This window comes from Vanessa cardui, chromosome 9 (assembly GCF_905220365.1).
Source record: "Vanessa cardui chromosome 9, ilVanCard2.1, whole genome shotgun sequence".
In the NCBI taxonomy this organism is placed as follows: Eukaryota; Metazoa; Arthropoda; class Insecta; order Lepidoptera; family Nymphalidae; genus Vanessa; species Vanessa cardui.
In genome coordinates, this window is record NC_061131.1 from 9,534,649 (window position 1) to 9,561,164 (window position 26,516).

The window sequence follows — 26,516 nt, forward strand, 5'->3', positions numbered from 1 at the left end:
TGAGTTTTTAATTGTTTTTGGTATTAGATTTAGCCAAACCGCTCTAAATGTGAAATACATGTAATTAAACATTAATTAAAACACCGCTGCAATTAGTAGGGCTTAACGACTACCCGCTCAGGGCAGTCTTAGAGAAATTAACCCAGGCATGTCCCCTACTACGGTACCGCAAATTAAATATAATACTTATATTATACATAAATAATAATACTACACACAACTACTAGTATAATACACCTTTAAAAACGTAGATATCGCTATGAATGATACCCTTATATATTGTTAATTTTAAGTGCTTAGTAATAAGTTGATGGCGTAGCTTTTACAATTAATAAATATTTTGACAATAATTGTAAATCAATTACATTTAAAAGCAGAGGTGAAATTAATTAAAGATATAAGAATGATGAACTAGTTAAATACGTTATATTGGATACAATTATTTTATTGAGCTTAAATACAAACATAAGCCTAATAAACTAGGAGACGTTACATTTGTGACGCGTTCCTTAATAAAAAATCAACACAATTATACATAAAACTTATGCAAGACGATATGACGCATTACGAAGGTTTAAGTATTTAATATTGACAAGCGTGAATTCCATGCTGATCTTATTAATAATATCCCTTTTGTGTTTGCAAGTTAAGAATCATGAATTCACTCGGGTAATCAAAGAAGACACAAACAGTAAGCACGTTTGAAAAAGGTTTTTCGGAGATCGACTTTATCCATAATTCATGGGATCCCCTTAAGGAATAGACAGTTAGATGTCGCCGAGATCACTGACACAACTTCTATACCATCGGGAATAATCCAATTGCTTCCACCCAAGACAATGACGCTTAGCTGTTTTTAAAAACAATAGAATGATCATTTATACTTCAAAAGATATAAAAATGGTTTACTGGTCGCAGGTCTTTACGCAATTCTGTCTGAGTTCCACCCATCCATAAGTTATCTCTTGCCAAATCGAAATACTTTATTTTTTGGGGTTTCAATTTAAAGCACACTGCCATTTTTCATGGTTGACGGTGCGTTAATCGTTTATTGCCTTAGCTCTATAAGAAATATTTAATAAACTACCCACAAGTGATACTGACGATTTACTCGCAAAAGATCTTATTTTTCCTAATCTACCGTACTTTACATACACATAAAAAGCGGATACTCATTAAAATTATGACATAAAAAATAATACTATACAAAACTACTACAATTATTTCGTCGTTGCAGGAATACGTTCAAACATGAATAAATAAAACTTTATTCGAATGATATTTTCTTGATATTTAAGTCAATTATATGCATCTTAAATTATGAATTCAAACACGTCAGTTTTGACGTAATTGAAATACCATACAAAACAACTGTATATGTTTGATTTGATCGCGGGACCCTAAAGCTGTCGTCGCCTGGGGTGAAAATAAATCTTGCAAGATACAAGAAGGACGCCGCCTGCACGGTAACTGAAAATCAACATTGCCACAGCGACCCTTGTTTGTCCATTAGCTTGCCGCGAACTGAACAAACACAAGGCGATTCGTTGCCAAAGATTCCATTCTTACTAACGTTTTGTCACTTTTTATTTTCCCGGCTTACTTTGTTTTTTAATAAAAGAGAAATCACTGGACTTACAGTATCAAAAAGTTACCTTAATAATGTTATTTTAACAAACTTCAGACGTATCAACTCCCCTGAAATGCAATTAAATAATGTTATTGTGTGCTTTTGTTGAATAGAATATATTGTTCTTACTTATTTTTTTTCTTTAATGTGACACAGTAGTACTCATAAAATGTATGTAAGAAGTAAATAAATTGAGATCGTAATTGTAATTCATTCAACTAACATTTTATTTATTTTAAGACATACAAGAACTGTTCGCACCAAACCCATCAATGTGAATCAACAAAACAAAACATATCCATATGTATTGGCTAAAAAGAGCTGGTTCAACCACATTCGTATAGACAACTCTTGGACAAATCTGTACCAATAGTTAAATATATATAAGACCCCATCATGCTCATTGACATACATACAATATGTATGTAGAAAAAGGTATATAAAGTAAAAGGTAGTCATTTTATTCTCTTTGTCATACTTCCAATAGAGAATGTCACTACAACAATCACTCCTCTATACCGGCTGTCGTATGCCTTGTACTTGTATTTATACATCCATAGTGCTTAGATATGAGAAACGAGCATAAAATTCTACTCAATACTTACTTCATGTTATAATAAAATTTAAACTGTCGACTTCAACTGTAAATAACATTGCTATGTTGAGAGCCACTGTCAAATGCTGCAAGCAGTGCGATGTATCTACTTGGCAAATAGCCATATCAATTGATTTATCCAATTCCTGTATCTGAAATGGGAGTTTATATACTTCTAGTGACTTCGAAATAAAAGATGGATGAAATATTTAATAATATTACACGAACGGATTAAAATAGCTCTTTAAATCTTTTGAAATTCAAACACTTGAGTACTTAATATATTGGTTAATTGTAAGATAATTCATAGCTTTAAATTTTTACTATATATCGAATGACGATTCAGAAGATTTTTTTTTTATAAGTATCAGTTGGTAGGGCTATCATGCCCGTCACGGTAACACCAACTCATGAGATATTCTACTACCAAGCAAGAAGTTAGTGTCGTTATGTTTGAATGTCTTTAAACCTGACTTGGAATTTTAGTTTCCAAGTTTGTTCAAGCTAGCGTCGCATTGGCGATATGTTATATTAACGGTTTGTATTTATTTTAGTGTCAATGATTACCATTTACCGTCACTTGGCCTAATTGCCATTTGGCCTAAACTACTATTAAATTATATTAATATATAATTTTTTTTTATGGAATAGGTTGGCGGACGAGCATATGAGCCACCTGATGGTAATTGGTCATCATCACCCATAGACAACGACGCTGTAAAAAATATTAACTATTCTTTACATCGTCAATGCGCCACCAAACTTTGGAACTAAGATGCTATATCCCTTGTGCCTGTAGTTACACTGGCTCACTCCCCCTTCAAACCGGAACACAAAAATACTGTACATTGTTGTTTAGCGGTAGAATATCTGATGAGTGGGTGGTACCTACCCAGGCGGGCTTGCACAAAGCCCTACCACCAAGTAAAATATATAAATAATAAAATAAATATATAAATCTTGCTTAGATTAGATTATAATTTATTACTCACTTTAGTTACAAAATACAATATTGAAATGAAAATATAAAGAAATTGGTAACGTTTTAAATTAAATGTTTATCCAAAAAGAAGTTATACATTTTACATTTGTTATTAATTGTACTCTTTGGTGAACATCAAAAGCTAACGTGTTGATTATGACATAATGACATAGTAAAGAGTATTTAAAATATTTTATAAAGATATTTTATCAACAGAAAATATTTATATTTCATTTGTGATTATTAAAACCGTTTTGTTTTATAGATAAAAATAATATATATAAGAATTAAAAATATAAATAGCTATGTGGACCAAGAAACCTGAAAAAATATTTTATGACAATGTCGATTTTAGTGATCCCAAAGTTTTAAATAAGACGCCTTTTAGGTTTCGGCGTTGTCCTATAATCGTCACGTTGGGTATACCATATTATTGTTTGTAGCTATATATACTTGTAGTCATGTACATTTTTAAAAAGGAAAATTCATGTAGTGCTTTTTTTTTATTTCGTGTTCATCAATGAAGGACCAATCTGCACTAAAGCAGCCTATTGGAGAAAACTCTAGGACTATAAAGAAAGCTCTTCGGCAATCAATTCAAGCAAAGCAAACTAATATATTTGTTTGTTTCTTTTTAATAATAATCGAATAAAATGTTTTAATGTTATTTTACTATCAGCTGATTCACAAATCACAACAGTCGATGTGCAGAAGATGCTAGAAGCCGGCATGAATATAGCCAAATTTAAAATGTCAAGCAGTACTGCAGGTGATAGAATAAGGCTTCTTGGGAAAATCGACAAAGCAGCAAGGGAATGTTGCAAAAAATATAATGTTACTGACTGGCCAATAGCTACTTGTATAGAGTTGAAGACTTGTATAGTTAAAACGGGCTTATTGGAATCTGCAAGTATCTTTTTAAAGATATTCTACATACCTACTTCTTATTATTACGTACTTAAAATAGAACTGTTTTTATAACGAAGGATCATAAACACTTGTAGCAATCATCACACGCCCACACATAAAAATTAAGTTTGAATTAGACAAAGACTTACTTCAATAGGTATGAAAACCTTTTTATTTAAAATAATTATAACTTTCCAGGAAAGTGAATTCATTTCACTACAGAAAAACTCTGAAATTATTTTGACGCAAAACGTTTTGTACTTCAACAAATGCAATACTGAGAGGATTTTTGTTGATAATCCTTTTTTGGTGGTCGACATGAAGGCCGGTGCGGAAATATCTTTAGGAGCTGAAATTGTTTTAAGATGTACTGGTATAATTGATGATAAGTCAATTAAATGCGTAGTGTCTAAAGGCGGCAAACTGACAAGCCTTTGTAGCGTGTGCACCCGGAACATAAAACATTCAAGACCACTGATTACAAAGAAAGATATCGAAATAATTAAATTTGCTCTAGAATATCAAGTAAGAAAGAACATTTTTATAAAGGTTTTCCTAAAATTATTAATACGTTTAAGAATCTAAATGTTACACATACATTAGAGCTAATTATTGTAGAGTTTTTTTTTTTTATTTCTAGTAACTTGTTTTAACAATAGATTACAAATATTGTGATAACGTAACATAACAATGTTAATAATTGTATATTAAAAAAACAGTCTCTCCGTAACTTTTTAATAAATTTTTATAAATAAAAAAAAACCGCCTTCAAAAATGAACTAAAAAGAAAAAAATAATCAGTTACATCCATATCCAATTTACGATTTTTTAATCACCTCTCAAAGTCGGTCCCAACATTGCTAATATAGGTACATAATACATAATACATACATACATACAAAAACTAAATCTATTTATTGTATAGATGACACCATTAGACAAACCTTACTATCGATACAAATTAAATGATTTCAATATAGGAATTTATTTACTTTGTTGGCACCGACTTCAAAAGGTGATTAAAAATCGTAAATTGGATATGGATGTAACTGATTATTTTTTTCTTTTTAGTTCATTTTTGAAGGCGGTTTTTTTTATTTATAAAAATTTATTTACTGCTTTTCAGTGTTGTTTTGCTGTTTTAATTACAATTGGAAGTGTTTGTCATTCACTTTATTATACTCAGTACATTTCGGCTTTCGACTCTAAACATAACTCAACGCCGTTTCAATACGATGTGGACTGCAACTCAAATTAAACGTTACCTAAGTTACAATAGCCTAATGTTAACTGCTCATCGCCAATTAGACAATACCATTTTTCCCGATGCAATGCTGTTAATCATTGAGGAGTTCTCCTGGTAGTCCACCATCAGCTAGACTTCATCATAGGCATGTTTACTAACATCAAATGCTTGACGACTATCTTAAAGAAAAAGAACTAAACACGTAAAATAGTTACTTACTAATAGGTTCTGATTACCAGTTATGGTCTTCATCATCAGTTCCACTTCATCAAATGTCACTTTCTGTGAGCATATGACCAAGGCACTCTGAATAAAACCGAATTCACTATAGGTGTGCCTATAAAATTTGAGGAGTTCCCTCGATTTCGCCAGGACCCCATCATCAGATCCTGATCTCCTGACAATGGGACCACCTGTAAAACATGCCCTTTCAAACAAAAAAAGAATTGTCAAAATCGGCCCAGCCATCTTCGAGTAATTCGGTAACATACATAAAAAAAAAGGCCCCGACGAATTGAGAACCTCCTCCTTTTTTTGAAGTCGGTTAAAAAAATAGTAGAACTAATTTCTTTTATGATTTTAGATTTAAAACATTAATTAATTTTCAGATTGATACTATAATAATAAACTACGTTCGTCATCCGAATACAATTATAAGAATAAAACAATTTGTTAGGACAATGAAAATAAAAAGACCATTTTTATTATGCGGCATATGTACAGAAGAAGGCCTTGAAAATATTGATGATATAATAAAGGTATTAAAATGTTATAAATAAAAAAAAGAGTGTTACTTTATCCGGCAACAGAAAAGAAATTATATAAAATACGACCATTTACGATCTGAGTCCCAAATACGAAATTTCTGTCCTCCCACAAGTAATACAATACATGAATAATACTAAATTGTTTATTTTATATTATAGAACTATCGTTGATACATTTTTTATGTATGTATTATCGTGATATTGTTTCCACAAATCCAAGTTTTATGAAATTATTCACGACAAAAATCTTTTATCTCTAATTCTATCATTTGAATATTGATAAAATTGAATAATGAATATTTTATTTTTAGGAAACAGATGGGTTGATATTATCTAGAGAATATTTACCTTTTGAAATACAAGCATCAAAACAATACCGGATGACTCAAATTCAAAAAAATATTGTGGGTAAATGTTTACAGGTAAGATATCTATTTTCAATAATGCTTGTGCAAAATAATTAAGAAGAAATTGTTAAGTAATATTATTTTGCAGGCAGGCAAGCCATTGTATCTATCTGGCGGTGTCTTCGATAATGCTCTAAAAACTGGTAATTTCATCGACTGTGAAATATCAGATGTGACGAACGCTTTATTGGAGGGAGTCAGCGGCTTCGTATTAAAAGATTGTTACGATACAGATCTCATTATAGAAGTGTTAAAAGGGATGAACGAGTTATGCTATACTGTTGAACCGCTAACATTAAGTAAGACAAACTCTTCTAGAATAATCAAAGAGGTAACTAGGTATATATCTAAAAATAATGAATTGCTTATATAATTGATAAGCGGAGATGGCGCGTGCATCTTAACCGATGAGTAAATCAAACCCAGGCAAGCACCACTATATATGTGTGCTTAATTTGTATTATAATTTGTCTCGTGCTCTGCGGCGAAGGAAAACATCGTGAGGAAACCTGCATGTGCCAAATTTCATTGAAATTCTGCCACATGTGCATTCCACTAACCCGCATTGGAACAGCGTGGTGGAATATGTTCCAATCCCTCTCCTTAATTAGGCCTTAGCCCAGCGGTGGGAATTTTGTAGGCTGTCACTTTACTTTACTTACTTATATAATTTATATTATAATAATACATACTGTACAGATTAAAATGCCAGTTAATGCTGCGGAGGCCGCTGCTATATCTTGTGTGGCGATTGCTAATCAGACAAATGCACGGGTGATCATAATACCGACGGTCAGTGGCAAAACGATCAGGTTCTTGCATTGGTTGAGGCCGTCCTGTCTGGTAATCACGATTAATACTGACGTACGCGTGATGCGGTGTCTTCGAGTCTACAGAAGCATTATGCCACTTATGTACAACGGTTAGATATACGTTTTATTTTTTATGTTACAGTTGCGTAGATCGGTTAATTCGTACATATTTCATTGAAAACATTCAAGTACAATTACTCCCAAGTAAGAGAAATATTCCACAGACCAACTTTAATAGTCATTAGTCAGGCAGAAGTTCTTTTCAGTGTTTTTTTTTAATTATATAGATTATCTACAAATACTTCAAAATTTTAAAATATATGTATTATAGTTTTTTTTATTTTATAATATAGGGGAACAACATAACAATTGGGACAAGAATATAGCAGCGCGTATCTTCTCAGGCGTGGAATATGCAGTCAAGAGAAGATGGCTTTTGTATGGGGATACATACATAACTCTTCAACGAGGATCCGAGTTCAGCTCCTTTTGTGATTCAGTCAGGATTTGGAAAGTCAGCATCACCAACAAACCTATAGTAGAGTAAGTCTTTTTTTGTATTAAAATAAAATAATTATTTAGAAAGATTACATTATTATTTTATCTGAATTATTTATAAGAATGTTTAATTATACTTTATAAATTACGACGATATGCGAAGTAGTATCGTTATACTTTGTATGTTACACTTATGTTGTGTCGAAAAATTTTAAGTTCATTTTTTTTTTCAAAATCAAAATAAACTTTATTCAAGTAGGCTTTTATAAGCACTTTTGAATCGCCATTTTACAATTAAGTGAAGCTACTATCTCTACTATATTTAATTTATTATAAGTTATAAGACTTTTTAGAGATAAATCTGAACATTTTCCTTTTCAGATGTCCTGATGGTGACGAAAATCCTTTCAATTCTGAGTTGTATTTAGAGTAAATATATAAATAAAATATTAAAACATAGAATATTAAAATTTTTGTTTCATATTCCTATGCTTGTGTATTTACAAACAGTTAAAGAGATATTAGAATAAAATAATATTTGCGTGCAAAACTCGGTATATGTAGCAAAAGTGAAACTTCGCCTCATAAATGTTTCATTTTAAAATTTTACACAAAGAAAGGTTATACTTCAAAGAGAAAATTTATATGGAAAAACTTAATATCTTGGTTTTATAATAAAGTACTATTGGAACATTGTAATTAACTTATCACAAATAGTGACAATCTTATGTGATGCGACTTTAGTTTAATTCCAAAGAATATTTAAAAGTAACGTTATAATAATCTTATGATCTTTGTCTCTGAAATGCCCATGACGTCTATATGGAAATAAGTCATCATTTTAAATATGTGTTATCCTTTATAGTAATGGCAACAGTAAGTGAACCGATTTAGGAGAAATGTGTCGTGCTCGTGGAGATAGTTTAAGTCCCAGAAAAAAAAACGTAGATTAGAGTTTTCAGCAATCCGTTAAGTTTTGTGTGCAATAGTTATAGTTTTATAAATTCCGCGCGGATAAAACCACAGGTCCATTAAGTAAAATAAAACAACAAGGTAATTTAAACTCTTGAAAATAAAATAATCCTCGTTGTATTCAAGTTATAGTCAACTTTTGTATAAATAGAGACAATCACAGTCTTCCAGAATTGTGTAGTATGGATATTGTTAATTAAATTCAGATTGTAATTTATGCATTCATCTACAATCAAATAGAGTAAATGAAAATGTATGTTATGAAAGTTCCAACAGTTCACATCACTAGTCCTTTTCCCTCTGTTTTACTGCTCTTTCAATAAAGAATTTGACATTTTTATGTAATTTAAGTATACATAAAACGTACGTCGTACGCTTTTGAAAGTAAGCTACATTAATTTGGTCGTGAACAGCAGTTTCGTATTTGTCTAGTATTCCTTTCATTTGTTAATTCAAGAAGTCGTCTTTATTAAAAAACCACATAAATCGTATAAAAAAAATATATTCACATATGACAAAAGATTTTACAAAATATAGAAATGGCATAATTTTAAATAAATTGCATAAATAAACGTTATAAAAGAATGTGCAATATTTCATAAAAAATAAAACGAATATTGTACCTCTTACGTTATAAGTCAATTTAATCTTTATGCTTTTGATGGCAGCTAACGTCTGTGTTATTGAGTTTCTTTATTTATAAAATTTATCACTTTATTATAAGTTATTTATTTTTAACAAACGTTATCAAATAAAATGGTGTGGCCAACTGAAGATGATCAAAAACTTGATGAGGTAAACTAACTATAGCCAATAACAAAACCGTCTTAAATTATGTAGCAAGCAAATATTAATCTACATATTTTTTTAAATACACAGAAATACGAGTAAAACATTATTTATATACATGCATGCATCGTATTAAGTAGTGTTGTATTGTGTATGTTATAAGTGTGCATAATAAAATGACAGATCTATGGAAATATTATCAAATGGGATTTATCTATAAACGAGCAATTACTCGCCCATAATTTCCAATTAATTTATCTCTTAATCCGTCTCTACATCAGATCACTGTTAAAGGTCATTAAACTATTTAACGAATAAAAACTATCTTCACAATGAGACTACACATACTGTTGCATTACGTATATAGATTCAATGATAAATAAACTCTCTAAACAGAAGCTAAGGGAACATTAACAACAGTTTGATAATAACTAGAAGCAACGATACGACGTGCTGGCAAAGTTCGCGAGACACTAACAAGACACACCCAGTCTGCAGTAAATGTCTCACAATACAAATATTAAAAGCAAATTGATGTTTAGTTGTTATTTATCTTACAAGTAAAATATACAGAAACATCCTGCAAATGTGCCAGAGCTAGGCAAAAGGCCTTTTCTTACCAAAAACCGTAAAAGGAAAGTTTCCTCCTGGAGAAAGCCGTTTTGATGTTATTCAACCACACGGCTTCAATGCTTGTTGGTGGATAGGATATGTGGCAGAATTGAAATATTTATTTTTCAAACGACGTTCTTTTACAAGGCTCATCCAGTCTCCTTCTTTCTATCATATCCGATTTTATATATTATTATTTAAATATATTTTTGTTATTGTGTAAAATCCAATATACAATTTTAGTATAAAAAATATCTTTCTTGTCATTTCATTTATAGGTTGATAATTTATTTCATTGTGTCTGTTATTTAATATGTAATATATAGCGGAAGCCACTTTTTCCAACAAGTATCTCAAGAGACCTCTAGTTTCTTTTTTTCTTTAAGAAGACAAACTTAATCAACAATCTAATTATGAGTATTATTATTGTTAATACTAACCATAGATTACTAGGTTTCTTATGAACATTTTGATTCTAACTAACCTCATATTTCTTAGTATGATGCCATGGATCTACCGGGGCAGCAGCTACCAGCGGCGCACGCTCATTCGCCTTTGGACCACATATTAAACCTGGACATCAAGTCGCCAGCGGGTTGTCAGAGACTTACTGGAATCATAGCAACTATGGGTAACTCAAACATACTCAGTAAATGTATATTAAGAGTATGTTATACGATAATATGTTCTTGTTTATACATAACTATAGTAGATATCTGTTTCGGGATACACCTCGTGACAAATGTAGAGATTATTACTCTCGAACCACGTGATTTCTATTCTTCAATATATCACACTCTTATTATTTAATATATTAAGTAACAGCCTGTAAATTTATAATATAATAATAATTTTAAGGCCTTCTCTTCTTTTGAGGAGAAGGTTTATAACTTATTCTACCAACATTGGAATGCTGGATTTGCCAGATTTTCGTTAAAATTAGCCAGATACATTTCCTCGCACTGTTTTCCTTTACCACCAGCCATCTAAAGGAATAGTTGAAAAAAACACAAATTATGCACATGAAATTACAGAGGTGTTGGCCTAGGTTTGAACGCACAATCATCGAGTAAGATGCACGCATTCTAATCACTCGATTATCTCGTGTTAATTCACATAAAATGGACATATTGTGACAATAATATTATTAAAAAATTGAAGTAAGCGTTATTATTATCTTTAAATGCTTATTATCATTTATCAATGAAAAATAAAGTAGACTTATCAGATATATCCTTCTTTAATAGTTAATAAAATAAATATTGCGAAAAAACAAGAATCTTCATACAGTAGAGTTTAAGAATCGCAAAATATATACAAACCTTTTTCGTGTATAGCTTTTTCTATTACTGAAAACCGTATCAAAACCGTTTGGTGATTTATAAGAAGGAAGTAGAAATATAGACAAAAACAAGAAACGTATTTGTTTTATACTATATTAAACATAACATATACATATTAGATGTGGTGATATATATATATATATATATATATATAGAAGTTAATAAAGCTAAATAGAGAAAGAACGAAGTTAAAAGAATATACTCATAAATAATTAATACATTGAACAAAACATTTGTGTGATACATACAATTTTAGTACAGTTGCTACGTATTTCCATATAGGTTTTATAATTCGTAACCATTGTGTTTTATAATATAGAAATTGTATTACCGTGTGAAAATTTTACGCATACAATAAAATGACAAACAGTTTTATTAAATTTAATATATGAAAATTAGTGAACAACCTGTTGACCAGAAATTATTATGTGCGATGAAATGGATTTGATTAATTTTCGTAGTTGTGAAATAACCTCCAAACCTTACCCCAGCCCAGTAGTGATAATTTTTACTAAACTATACAGCTATATACCTCAATAAATATTTTTACTTTGTATTAAAGGAAAATCTACCACGGAAGTCGAAGTTTTGGAGAAAATGATGTCAGCTGGCATGAATATTGCTCTACTGAATTTATCTTTTGGAACCAAAGACGAACATCTAGAAACTATTAAAACGCTACGACAGACAGCAAGAAACTACAGTATAAAGATGGAAAAAGTTTTTCCCTTAGCCATTGCTGCCCGACTGCCGGGCCGGAAGATAAGAACTGGTTTTATATCGGATGTATGACTAATTAATTATTTGTTTTAATTATTTTTTGGTACTTACTTTAAACAAAACATCCGAAAACTATCATTATTGTATCTTAAATTAAAACTAAATTTAATTTGTAAAATTGCCCTAAAGAACACTTTATTGATTCTATTTTAATATTATAAAATTATAATAATATTACTACTTAATAATTATGTGTACATCTCAAGTGGTTGTGTGTGTGTGTGTGTGTATTCCGCCTAGTAACTATACTTTTTGTTGATCTCCCGTTCACATTGATGACTGATAATGGTATATTTTATATAATATTATCATCATAAATCTTAAGAACATGGGCAGGTTATTTAAATAAAAATAAATAAAGCAGTAGAACATTATCAAAATTTCATGCATTAACCAAACGTAAAGCTAGATTCACATGAATTCGAATTTCGAATCTGGGGTAAACTGAATAAACAGAATCTCATAATAGTTTCGGATTTCAGTTGCGTTAAGAGACAGCAGTTTTAAGTTTTGTAGCAGTTTTATCAAACAAATGCATGTGTTTCCATTTTATTCACAGTCTTACGGTGATAGCGTGGAACTTATCGCAGGAGAAGTAGTCCGGTTAACAACAGACGAAACCTATAAAGACAGGTGTTCAACTTACACCGTCTATGTTGACTTCATGCACTTTGCCGAGCAGATGAGCAAAGGCAATTACGTTTTATTAGACAATGAGACCATACAGCTCAAAGTTGAAATGATATCCTCAACAACTTTAACTTGTAAAATCGAAAGAGGTGGTTTCCTTGGGTCATACAAAGATGTCTTCGTACCCAATGTAACGTTCGATATGCCTAATTATACTGAAACTGACAAAATGTATATTGATATGGCAGTGCGCAATCAAGTAAGTAACCACATCTCTTTTAAACCAAACCGAACTTCTTCATTATATAAATAATATGTATTAGAGTTTAACTGTCGTCTTTCTTGTAGAATTAAAAGATCTTAATACAATAAAACTCATTAATAACACCCTTTTAAACACCCATTTAAAGTACTTTCCATTTTTGTATACAAAGTAAGTCAGCAACAAAAATTAGTTAATGCAATAAAGTGTCAGTTCTTTTCAGTTGGACATTCTTGTCGCGTCTTTCGTAAACTCGGCTAATGCTATTACTGAGCTCAGGCACTTAATGGGCGAGAAAGGAAAGAAAATAGCTATTGTCGCCAACATCCAAACTATCGAAGGTTTTCGCAACTTCGATGACATTCTATCAGTAAGTGCTACATTGCATTATGCGAGTGGAACAAACTTCTGACGTGTGATTAAGATTTGTATTATTATTACATTATAGGATATTCGGCGCATAGAAGTATTTTTACATATAATATTTAACTAAAGATCGATATTAAATACGTAAAAGTCATGTTTTCGAGCCAATTTCACTCATAATAAAATTCTACTTTAAATATCTTTCTGTTACAAATAGTCCTCATTCGATTGTCCCACCCATTTATTGAAGGAAAGACTATAGTGTGCTTTATAATATTTCAAGAAAAAATCCATTTATAATTTCATTTCAATAATAGCATTTAGCTCATTTTTAAGACAAATATCCATACTAAAGCCTCCTGGAGAATATGTTTGGGGAATACATTTCTTGCCATTCTAATTCAAACCAATTTTCACTCTCCTCAAACTACAAACCATGACGAACTTGTATTGAATGCTTATAAAAAAATCATTAATATATATCATTATATCCCATATACTATGCTATGTAAATGTATGAAACTACACACACAAACTTGCAACCTGATAGCAGACCCCTCATAGACATAGAAGAAATATTACCCCTTTTTTTAACCTTTAACGCGCCGCCAATCATGGGAAATAATGTGTTGGTTATTCCGCGTACTTAATGCATCGTACCGTACCGAAATATGGCCGTCGATAATTGTTTATCTATTGACATTAAAATTATCTTCACGGTGATTTTATTATTAGCTTTTCTAAATTGGTCTAAAAATGCAAACTTCTTTAAAAAATCTAAACATTTCAGATTGCTAATGGCATTATGATTACAAGACAAGAATTGGGCTCGGACATTACACCTAAAAAATTAGTAATAGCGCAGAAAAATATGATTGCACGAGCAAATAAAGTAATGAGTTTTTACTACTTCAATAAAAGTTATGTTTTGACGTTTATATTTTATTATTGTAACTTTTTTAGGCAAACATCCCAGTTTGTGTAAGTGCACATCTCTTAAGTAGTATGCGTTATAAGGAAACACCTCTCAGATCCGAATTGCTTGACATAGCAAATTGTATCCTAGACGGCGCTGATGCCCTGGTACTTTCAGCGGAAACCGCAGTCGGTCAGTATCCGGCGGCCACCGTGGCGTGTATGGCCACAATATGCAAGGAAGCAGAAGCATGCATATGGAGCAAGCAAGTTTTCGAAGATTTTATTGAAAAGGTTTTTAAATATTTTCTATTAATTTACATATCTCACAAAATAAAACCCCGTACTTGTTATTTTTTAATTATGATCATTAAAATTAGTAATTTTTAATGATTTTTGTTTATTGAACTTTAACTTTAACTAAACTTTATTCAACTAGGCTTATACAACTTTTGAATGGTCATTTTATAATTAAGTGAAGCTACCACCGGTTCGGAAAGTAGATTCTACCGAGAAGAACCGACAAGAAACTTAATTGTTACTCTTTTTCAAAATTTAAAAAATACGAAGTCATGTTAGTATACAATTAATGTTTAAATAATGTTAACGAATAGACTCCTCTTCCTTGTGATCAAACGACGGGCGCCGCATTGTCGGCGGTGATGGCTGCGCAAAGGTCCTTGGCAGCTGCAATTGTCGTCGTCACCTCGTCGGGGAAATCTGCTCAAGTCGTAGCGAAGTACAGACCGCGATGTCCAATCATAGCTGTCACCAGATACGCAGCCATCGCTAGGCAGCTACATATGTGGAGAGGAATTATGCCACTTGTTTACGAAGGTATAACTACACATTAATGTAATGTAATTATTTATGAGTGCAAATACATAATTTATTTTAGATTAGAATATGGTATACCATCTTCTATTTTTTCCTAAGTCACGTTTAATAAAAAATAAATAAACTTGTTATTCCATACCGCTCTAGGGTACGCCTAATCCATCTAAATTAAGACATTTTCAAAATATAAGTTAGCTTATTTAATTATAAAAATATCTTACTAATTATATACCTTTTCTTGAATATTCAGCTGATCCATGTACAGACTGGCAGCAAGATCTAGACAGCCGCGTAAACTTCTGCACGAAATGGGCAATGGGACAAGGATTTATTAGAATAGGGGACCCCATAGTGTTGGTTTCTGGTTGGAGACAAGGTTCAGGCTCTACAAATACCATGAGAATTATTTATGCAACTGCCGATATGGCAAACCAATAAGTTATACATTTTCGAATGTTATATTTCCTAACAATTATTATATGTTTATTAAACAACTTGAAATATGGTTTTTAATAATTTTGATACCGTAGATATGTACACCCTATCATGAGTTAATTAAAATGTATTTGTACATTACGCTTTACGAGCGAAATAAAAATTCATGATTTGGAATGACCTCACGAAACGTTTGGGTGATGGAATGGCGGTGATCGACATCAAAGGGTTAACTCTGCTTGCTGGTCGACGAGGCAATTTGCAGAGCTCTCTGAGGTGCTCAAATTGAATTTATGTAACCTCGCCTTCACACTAAAGAGTAAATACATACCGCTGTGAAGATCTTTCGACATTTCAAACAATAAGCATCTTCAGTAACATTTCACTATATGATATTTTACTTAAAATAAGTGATAACGTGATGTTACTGTTTAAATAAATTTTATAGAATATTCATAAAAACATTTAATTTTATCGAATGTTTCATAAAACTCTTGTAACTGTTTATAAATTGGCTTGTGATAAAAACTCGTTTTTGTGAATACATTATTTTTGTAATTAAGTTTGTGAGATCGAATGCATTCTTGATATCCGTATGTCAGTCGGCCAATATTGGATGGTAGGTATATAAGAGACGCCGGTTCGCGCCAAAAGGTATCGCCGTCGTCATTGCGGCTCCATACGATAGACGATTTAAGGCTTTGCTTGAAAATTCTCTTGGCTCATGTTTTACATGCTACGTCAAAAATTTTCAAGGAGAATTTTTATTAAACTTCTCATATTATGGAAATGTATACGTGCATGTTACAAGAAAATAATAACGTATCATACGCTGTTATTTTCGTTTCATTACTATGCATTTTATACAAAAATATAAATGATATTGTTCAAATTCAATAACTCTCAACTAGAGTCTTCAAATAAATATAGCAGACATATGTAAAATAAATAAAACATTTCTTAACTTATTGGAGTATAGTAATTATTAAAATTTATAAACTACGAGATTTGTATGACATTAAAAAAAGTCATTCAATCAATTCGTGAAGCACACTCACATTTTTGAAACTCTTTTTGTCTCGAAGAGTTAAATTTGAAATATTTGCTGACACTTTACAGCGTGTTGAAAAGAAAATTTACCAAGCAATAACGGTCCGCGCTATAAAGCTATATTCGGATGACAAAGGTGCAGTCCAGGTACAGCAGTGAACAGATCGCCTCGAACGGATGCAATTACCTACACCGATTACCGAGCTGGAGTCGACAGACCGACGGATAGGGTTGCCACACTAAATATAACACGAAAAACCTTTATATATAAACTAAAGTAGTGTCAAGGGTCGTATTAATTAAATTTTACGAACGAAGTAACGACGTAAATAAAACTCAACTTTATATATTTCTTTATTAAATTAGTAAATAAATATTTATGATATGTTCTATTCAGAAAATTGCTTTTAAATTAATATTAGTATTATTAAAAATTAATATTAGTATAAATTATAAGAGATTAGCGTGACTTCGTTTCTCATAAGAAGAACAGCATCGCCATTTAGACAAAATTGAGAATTTCTGACAAAATTATTAAATTTCCAAGGAAACTTAACGGAACCGAAGGCGTAACATCTACTCTTACAAAAACCTGATGAAGCTAACATACCTAATACGTATTAAATTGTGTTCATAATAAAAATATATTCATAATAAAAATAAGTATCGATAAAATTCCTAACGTGATCGAAAATTTCCTATTTTTTAAATTTCGTACAGGTTAAGGACAATATCGTGAGGTTACGCGGTAACCTCACGATATTTACCTCTAACTCAATAGACATAAAACACATAAAACTTAATTGAGTTTGAAAAGGATCTAAATCAAATTTTTATTTCATTTAATTTTTAGTACTTTTACCAGTTATACTTATCATCAAGGCAAGGTTATCAATTAGGTCCTGGCTAAGCGAATGCAAAATTTGATCGATCAGAGCCGTCCCCATCCCAATTAATGCGTCGTCCACATCGACGCCTCGCTTTCAAAGGGCTAATCAATTTACTTCGTGATTCGGGGCAATTTTAACTTCGCTTTTCCTCTGACCTATTTACGTAAATTCCGAAGAAGTTAAAGTAAAAAAATTCACTTTCTTTTTTTTATTTGTGTTATAATAAACTTTTCTGATACTCTTATTTTTCTTAAAATGTGTATATATGAATAGGATAAAAAAACTTAAGTTCATTAATAACGTTTATATTATAAAAAAAACTGTAAATTAATTCGACACTCACAATTATTTTTTATTTTAATTGCGAACAAAAAAGACAATGATTGTAAGAAATAAAGTAGTATCAATATCGCAAGTAATAATTGGAAATTTATTTATCAGATAATATATAATACAAGACCACTGTTAAATGGTGTTCATATAAAATATATTTCCGAATGAATATATCACAATACTAAATTGCTTCTTTCATGCTAATTCATCCAATGTAGTGCAATTAAATTAGAACATGTTAAATTCTCGAACTTATAGCGATTAATCGTAGTGTCTCGCAAACATTCGTGCTATCGAACTAGATAAAGATACTAGAAAAAGAAGTCTCCCAGGTATCGGACAGTCAGCGAGTTCTATGCAAGGCCCAACCCTTAAAGTAACTCTTAAAGGTGTCTTGTCTCCCTTTTTTCGTTTTAAGTCTCGCCTTTCCGATTAAAAGCGGTAACGCGATTGATTGGGGAAGCTGACTCCACGTCCACTTCATATGACATCAAACAGTTTTGGAGTAGTTCATAATGATCAGACTTCCTTAACAGCCTCAAATATTGTCTTTTCACACGATGCTAAATATTATGTATTATCATTAAAAATTGTGTATTAAACATCTTGCGTATAAAAATTGTATAAAGAGGTGAGATTGCCTAGTGGTTAGAACGCGTGCATCTTAACCGAAATCAATAATAAATTCAAATCATTTGTAAAAAAAAATACATTGGCATTTTGATAACTACAAGATTATACAGACGATATAAAAGCGTGGAAATAAAACTTGTTGACGTACAGGCAGGATATATTACATATATATAATTATATTTAACTAACTTTACTGTATCTTTAAATTTTGAAAAAGAGTAACTACTGAGTTTCTTGTCACGTCTTCTAGCTTCACAATTATTATAGTTGTTAAATGACGATTCGAAAGGGCTTGTAAAAGCCTACTTGGATAAAGTATACTTTGATTTTATTTGTATACTTTCATCAATGTAGAAGGTTTGAGACATCTCAAATCTATAAGATTTTATATACGAGATTAATTGATACCAGGTTAGTTATATGAGATACGCAATGTGAATTGTGATAAATAAGAATATTCACCTGCCCAGAAATAACCTGGTGGAATAATATTCAGTTTTTAATAAATATAAATAATAAACATGAGACAACATCACATACATTACTCTGATCCTAATGTAAGTAGCTAAAGCACTTGTGTTTTGGAAATCAGACGTAACGACGGTACCACAAACACCCAGACCCAAGACAACATAGAAAACTAATGATAATTTACATCGACTCGTCCGGGAATCGTACGTCGTTATAGGCGTACCCATGTAAAGCGGTGTACAAACCACTCGACCACGTAAGTCGTCGAGTTCGAGTTTGCGTAATATTATAGCCAGCAGACAATAGCTGTGACAATTGGCTGAGCCATACCATACTCTAGTGGCGCTAATACCACACGAGCTACGCGGCCGGTGGTCCGTAACCAGTGACGTTAATTAGGCGCATTCATTCGCAGCGCTCCATAGTCAAATATGTCAAGCATGCCTCGGTAATAAATGTATCTGAAACCGGATTAGCTAAATGTACTACAAGTATGATATTATCTTTAAAGAAAGAACAGATGGAACACACAACTGATTGATTAATTTACATATAATATTTATTCCCACTTTCATCATAATAAAAAAAAAGAAGTTTGTGAAACTGCTGAATCACAATTATTTGGTCGCGCTAACTGATTTCGAAGATAACATTTTCAAAGATTCACAAACACAATAGACCTCTTAATGATATTCACTGAATACTATTTCAACAAGAAAGCACCAGGTTGCCTCAAGAATTTGCGGTAATATTATCTCTACTTACGAACAGAGTATAACTGTCATCAATATCTGTTGATTTTCACTAAAGGAATGGGGAAATCTTATAATAACAGTAAGATGAATGAAAATTTTGCCAATATGGTTGATGATTTTAGTGACCACGTTATTTGGGAGATTATGTAATTTGGAATACGAACCCGGGACGCTAGCACCATATGCAGCGTTCAGATAATAGACCAAGGAGGCAGTTAATCAACAATAAATAAAAGAATAAGTTATTATAAATCTACTCAATAATACTTTCAAACGACCACAAACAACGCACAGCCAAGACGTACAAAAATTTTACAGAGGTAGTGCAGGTGAATTTTAGGATAGTTTCTAAATTCATCTTTTAATCTTGTTTGAAACTTCATCATTTTTGTAATAATAAATAGGGAAATAGTCGAAGTAAGAACAAAATTTTGAAAAATTGAATTGAAAAAACCTGTGATGGTGAAATCGGAGATTAAAAATTTTAATGTACCTATTTATTATTTGAAACTATAAATATCGAAATTGGTCTATAGGCAACGGAGGTTACCAAAAAATAATACTTAATAATAACTATAATCTGCGGATGATTGCGGGTTCATATCCAGGCAATCACTACTGAATTTTCATGTGCTTAATTTGTGTTTATAATTCACCTCGTGCTCAGCGATGAAGGAAAACATTGTGAGGAAACCTACATGTGTTGACACATTGAACTAAATTCGGCCAGATGTGTATCCACCAACCCGCATTGCAGCAGCGTGGTGGAATACGTTCCAAACCTACTTATCGTTCCAAACCTACTTATCAAAAGGGAGAAAAGGCTTTGGCCCTGTAGCGGGAAATTTACAGACTTTTGATGAACTATAAACTAATACTTATATAATGTGTCCGATATAATATTCCATCGAATATACGGCTACTACAAATTCTCCAAAATGTAACACAAATCCTTGCCATCAAAACATCCATTAACACAGGTATCATTACTGCTTAATCTAAGCACATACCATTAATTTTCAAACAATAATTTGCTTTAAGCGGTGACATTACTGGTTCACTCTCAAAGTTGGTCCGAACTGAGTCACTGGAAACTAAATAATGAGCGTTAAAAGAGAAAATATTGTTAAATAAAAGTACTTTAGTGGTATTTTAAAGTTGTACTTTTTAGACGCAGTTAGATTATACGATTATGCAAACGTAATAAACTTAATGGAGTAGAAAAACAGTAACCGACCGTAAATGACCTACTGTTAAAAAATGTAAAGGATTTGGAGCTTACTCCACCAAGCTACAATGCAGTTGCTGAATATACATGACGCTAAAAAATTTCCAACTTATGCAAGCAATGTGGTAAACATTAACATGCACGAGATGAATCATAAACAGAAATTAAGTATGTTTTCTAACGGAATTTAGTGAAACGTTTAATGTAGCCTGGGCCATGTCGGTGAAACAAATGGAACTGTTATTAAAAAGTTTAGTTAAAGTAATCAACATACAATTTAAAGACGCGTGCGGTGGCGGCCTTACGTTTCCTATTTCAGACGGCAGCTGAGATGGCTTCGCGTACTGTACGCACTAAAAATGAATGAGGCGAGATCACCATCACCCCCTAAGAAGAGGTCCACCGAGCATAAATACGATCCAGCAGCCTTTCCTATCAATACCAAGGATGGCCATCGCACTGGTTTTAGTGGGTAAAATCCGACATAGCCCCCCAAGGACCCGGGTACTCTTTTGAAGGTGTCCACTACGTGGAAAAAAGGATATAATCAAGATCGAATCGTAAACTATATAAAAAAAGTAGAATTGGATCTCAGTTACGGTTAAGCTGATGTCAGTTTTTGCGAGAAATAGTCGACATTGGATCGAAATAGAATCGGGGGCGTATCATTATCGTTAAGGTTAGTAGAATTACCTGTTTTTGCAGTCCATACTTTTTGTAATATGATTTATAAATCAAAAATAGAATTACATCGCAAAAAAGAAGTTTAAATCATGTGAGTGTGGGAATACATCTTTTTTTTATTATTCTTTATTGCACAAAAACAAGTACAAAGGGCGGACTTAACGCTATAACAGCATTTTCTGCCAGCCAACCCAGTCTTCCTAGCGCAAGACTCAAATCTAAGAACGACAATCGCCAACTTAGTCTCCAAGCAGTTGGTCACTCAGGTTCAGTTAATTTACTTTGATATGACTACACCTCAATATACTTGGCAAAGGAAAATTTTATCATATATTCGAAGACTCTGTAACTGAATATATGTCGATAATATTATAACAGAATTTCAATGTTAATTGCTTTACGAATGCAATCATTAGAGATTCCTTTGATGCGACGGTAGGCATCGCGCGTACTAACTAGGTTATGTCGAGCATACCGCTTGCTATACTGGAATAATCTTCCAGAATACATAAGAGATACATGTGTAATCTGTTTATACATTGACAATAATACATTTTCGAAATGTATTTAAAATATATTCATAAACCAAGTGATACATTCATAATATAATAAATTAATTTAAAAATCGCAATTAAATTTTATTATCTCTTATTTGTAAAGACAATGAACTAAATTGTGTTCCGATGATAATAAATACTATAATATGTTTTTTTATTTAAAAGTATAATCTATTTACATTAAAATAATATTAAAGCTTGTCCCTTTAAATGTAATTTTATTTTTATTCTTATTCGAGCATTTCGCAGTTATCTCTATCCAAGGCATATTTATTGCTTTTAAAACTAATTCAATGTTAAAACGTAATTTTTTATTACTAACATGGAGTTAACGATAAAAAAATGACTTTTTAATGCTTTCCTATAATCAAAGCATGTGAATATTTTAAAGATAATATTTTAATTTCAACCGATATTCGACATGTGACCGTAAAACAAGCAACTCAGTTCAACGACTACCTGCAAAACAATCCATACTTGTAATATGATTAAATGCGTGATTTAGCCTCAGTCTTTTTTTGCGGATGGACAAATGGGTCACCACAAGAAATATTAATAACATCTTACATTTCCAATGCGCCGCTGACCTTGACATAAAGGTCTACCAAGTCAACTTATTACATTTTATTAGGGAAATAAACACTAACATTAAATAAATCAATCAAGATAGAAAAGAGAAAGAAAATACTACTTTAAATAAAAACACTGTCCGATACTTTAGTAAGTGACAATAAATTTAAACGTTCAACAGTCTGACTCCGCGCTATGCCTTTAAGATGTAACTTAATTATTTTCTGTAGGTTCTTTAATATAAAATTGTATTCAATTATGAGTAAAACAAAATAATTATAAAGAAGTATCATAGGGCGAGTATCACAGACCTTTAGAAGTTCGAAGGGTCTTGTTAAGAAGGAATTCAAGCACGCGACAATCTCTAGGTTATTATCCAAATTTATACCCAGGTCTCTCACCTCGTTCCACCGATTTAATCTCAACATCGTCCAAGCGATTACATTATACAATAGGATATAATTTTCGTGAAAATTGTTACTATATTTTTAATATTTAAATTCTAGATGTGTCTAAAATACAAACAGTATGTTCTTATGAGAAGTTATTTTCAAACAGAGACGCAATTTTTAGGGCAGTTTTAGAGATAATTTAAGTCATATTGTTTTTATGTATGAGTCATTGCTTTTATATCGTAAAAATAAAAATAAATAACGTAACGTATATAACATAAATAAAAAAATCGTTAGTATGATTTAATATAAATGTTTAAAAATGTCACTATACATTGTTATAGTAGCTAATTTATATTATATACTTATGGAGACTAACTTATTTAAAATTAAAACTTAATTATTTCATTATCATAGTTACTGTTTTTCTAAAACAAACGTATTTTCTAAGGATAACCCTGAAAAAATAACCATCATTTTACGACGAAAAATACGTAATACGAACTTACGAGATTTGAAACGTGCACTTTGGCTGAACAATTTCGCCTCGCCTTTCAGCTCTAGTGGCTAGCGGGCTCTCGACACGAGCTCTGACGATGATAGGGCACAATCCCTCTATGACCGCGATCCTCGTCAGCGACTTTTTTGCCTTTGTCCTCTTTGCACCTAATCCAGGTGAGAAAACCTGAAAAAGGTTGAGGTTGGCATTCAATGTACTCGGTATTGCCATGCTTTCTCTCTTTTAATTAAATTTGATTAGTAGAACAGTTTTGTATATATTACATATAAAACATTTGTATTACTCTCCCGTTTCACATTTATAGTACCTTAATAAATTATTTGAAACTTAATTACAAACTAATCATCGAATTTAAATAACAAACTATATCAGGGTAGTATAGATTGGTGTTATTATGCGTAAACATATCATATTATTAAGCGAAACAAAATGGAAGTGGAAATTGCAGATATATCACAACTTGAGCGATGAATAGTTAATACAATGGTTATATTTTCCTCTGGCCGCATAAATCAAGCTCGTGACTAATGAGGCACGTAACAATACATTCGTATTACGTGAAACCGAACGTAGCTTTACTCAGCAATTCAGCACTACGCGGCAAGTGTAATGATACGTAAGGCTATTCCGTGCTGGAAAAATTATAATGTGCTAAAAAATTTTTTGCTTATTTATACAAAAAGTCTTAACGCTTACTTTGATTATATGCGATCTGATAATATATTTCAACCCCAAAAAAACCTATAAATCGTGCTTCTAAATAAGTTTCAAGTTATTATTGAAGTGTGTTTCGATTCGCTTTTATTTCCAACAAATATTTCAATTTAATCTTAGTGTTTTCATATCTAAGAAATATATAAAATATACTTATACATATATGTTAAATAAATCGTTGTGGAAAGGATACAGGATACGCAATAACCGTATCCTTTCCACAACGATTTATTAAATTATTTTCCTTACTTTCCATATTATTAAATTATTTAAAGAGCTTTCAGGGGATAAGTAAAGAATCTACGTCAGTATTATTTTTCTTGTATTTGTGTAGGTTTTGTTGTGTATCGTCGTTCAAGAAGCAGACGCTTGTAATGTAACAATAGTGCTGGGCATAATTGTATTAGATTTAACAAAAGAATAAACCATAAACACTTTATGTTTATTTCTCAATTTATAATGATAATCTCTTTGACTTTCCTCTTTTACGCTTACAAAAAAACTCCGAACAAAAAAGTGCAATTAGTCGCCAACGAACGGTCTTACTAATTAATTTAATCAAGTTTCTTTATTTCAGAGTCTATTTACATTCAACCCACACTTTCAACGGTTTAAAATTAAATCATTTTATTAGGCAAATTGTAAAAATTTTACGATGGGTAAGTGTCAAAGATGTAGCAATGTTAAATATTTATAAAATAAATGGTAAAAAAGTCCGTTGAATCGTCAGAGTTAACAAAAAAATATGAACAAAAATGATGTGATAAGACTGTTATAAAGTCATAAATATAACTGTCTTACCACGATTGACCATTGGTGGAACAACCTTGCTTTGATCATGACCTTAAAACCTCATGCACGAAGTTTTAACTTAAAAAAAATAAAGACCATTAAATTTTAAAACTGACAGCAAAAATATACCTATTAATCAAGAATCCATAAATCTCTATTATTAATTGGAAAATGATAGGTAGTTTACACCTGCAACGTTGTAGCGATCGTGCAGTACTAGTCTAAAACTGGATTGCAAAATTGAATGTTTGTTTTGGTTTGGATCCTCTAGCCACAATGCAATCCGGTGGATTGTGGACAAATTCAATTTTCTCCGCGCCAATAACAGAAACAATAACTGGAGGACTGGCGGCGGATTAAGCGAGAAGAAATCGGAAATAAACAAACTCGCCTTGTTAAACATTGGCCAATAGCTGCATAAAGTCTAATTGACTACTTGGAAAGCAATTTTCTGAAAAACTTACAAAAATATATTCTATTTTTTTAAGTAAAATCAGTGATATTTCTAATACGTTAAATGGCCTCACCATTTACTCAAATATTTACATTACTAAAGTCATAAAGATTTTGCTTTTAATTCTTAATACTATGTAGGCATTTATATATTTTATTTAATAATGTGATTAGTATTCATAAAAATCACTAGATTTTTCAAGAAATTTTTGCATTCATAAATATTACTACCAGCAATAAATTTTATTTACTTCCATTTTGCTTAAAGATTACATTAGCTTTATAACTTTAAATAAATAAATAAATAAATAACAAGGATACATGTATGAAATGATAATGATATTACGGTTGTAATTACAAAGGTTGTACTTGTGTTGTATGTATTTGTATGTTACTATTTTGTTTATATTGAATTGGCAGAAAGTAAATTTCAAATGCCGTAAATACAACTCAATAAAACAGAAAAAAAAAACTTAAGAATCCGTGTTAATACAAAAACATTGTTTTTAAATATTAAATTGCAAAATTATGATAATGGTCATTAAAGATAATAGTGGGGAATTATAAAATAATATAAGACTATTACCTCGAATACTCAGACAGCAGTTAAGATTCAAAGGAGCGTATCACAAGACGGATACTCTCGACCTTTACGAGAACATCCTAAGCCACTACAAGGGTTCAAAA

The 26,516-nt window shown here is 31.4% G+C and overlaps 2 protein-coding genes across 2 annotated transcripts; both read left to right on the forward strand.

Annotated features, from left to right (window-relative positions):
- The first annotated feature begins 3,458 nt into the window (after positions 1–3,458).
- LOC124532461 (pyruvate kinase-like) lies at positions 3,459–8,279 on the forward strand. Its single transcript, XM_047107365.1, has 9 exons — positions 3,459–3,627; positions 3,887–4,113; positions 4,315–4,641; positions 5,971–6,120; positions 6,441–6,551; positions 6,625–6,867; positions 7,236–7,458; positions 7,702–7,891; positions 8,228–8,279. Exons 1-9 carry the CDS (start codon positions 3,513–3,515, stop codon positions 8,277–8,279), a joined length of 1,638 nt encoding a protein of 545 aa, XP_046963321.1. The 5' UTR covers positions 3,459–3,512.
- A 1,226-nt stretch (positions 8,280–9,505) lies between these two features.
- On the forward strand, positions 9,506–15,812 carry LOC124532617 (pyruvate kinase-like). The gene is made up of 9 exons (XM_047107602.1): positions 9,506–9,613; positions 10,718–10,850; positions 12,125–12,348; positions 12,902–13,231; positions 13,458–13,604; positions 14,391–14,492; positions 14,564–14,809; positions 15,130–15,352; positions 15,603–15,812. The coding sequence occupies exons 1-9, from the start codon at positions 9,575–9,577 to the stop codon at positions 15,788–15,790; spliced, it is 1,632 nt and encodes a 543-aa protein (XP_046963558.1). The 5' UTR covers positions 9,506–9,574; the 3' UTR covers positions 15,791–15,812.
- Positions 15,813–26,516: the final 10,704 nt, after the last annotated feature.

Excerpts from the sequence above, each read along its gene's own strand:
- LOC124532617 (XM_047107602.1), top strand. The coding sequence starts at position 9,575 with ATGGTGTGGCCAACTGAAGATGATCAAAAACTTGATGAG. Across the intron at positions 10,851-12,124 it reads TGGAATCATAGCAACTATGG|GAAAATCTACCACGGAAGTC; the intron begins GTAACTCAAACA and ends TTTGTATTAAAG. Across the intron at positions 14,493-14,563 it reads TGATTGCACGAGCAAATAAA|GCAAACATCCCAGTTTGTGT; the intron begins GTAATGAGTTTT and ends TAACTTTTTTAG.
- LOC124532461 (XM_047107365.1), top strand. The coding sequence starts at position 3,513 with ATGTGGACCAAGAAACCTGAAAAAATATTTTATGACAATGTCGATTTT. Across the intron at positions 3,628-3,886 it reads TCCTATAATCGTCACGTTGG|CTGATTCACAAATCACAACA; the intron begins GTATACCATATT and ends TTTTACTATCAG. Across the intron at positions 6,121-6,440 it reads ATATTGATGATATAATAAAG|GAAACAGATGGGTTGATATT; the intron begins GTATTAAAATGT and ends TTTTATTTTTAG.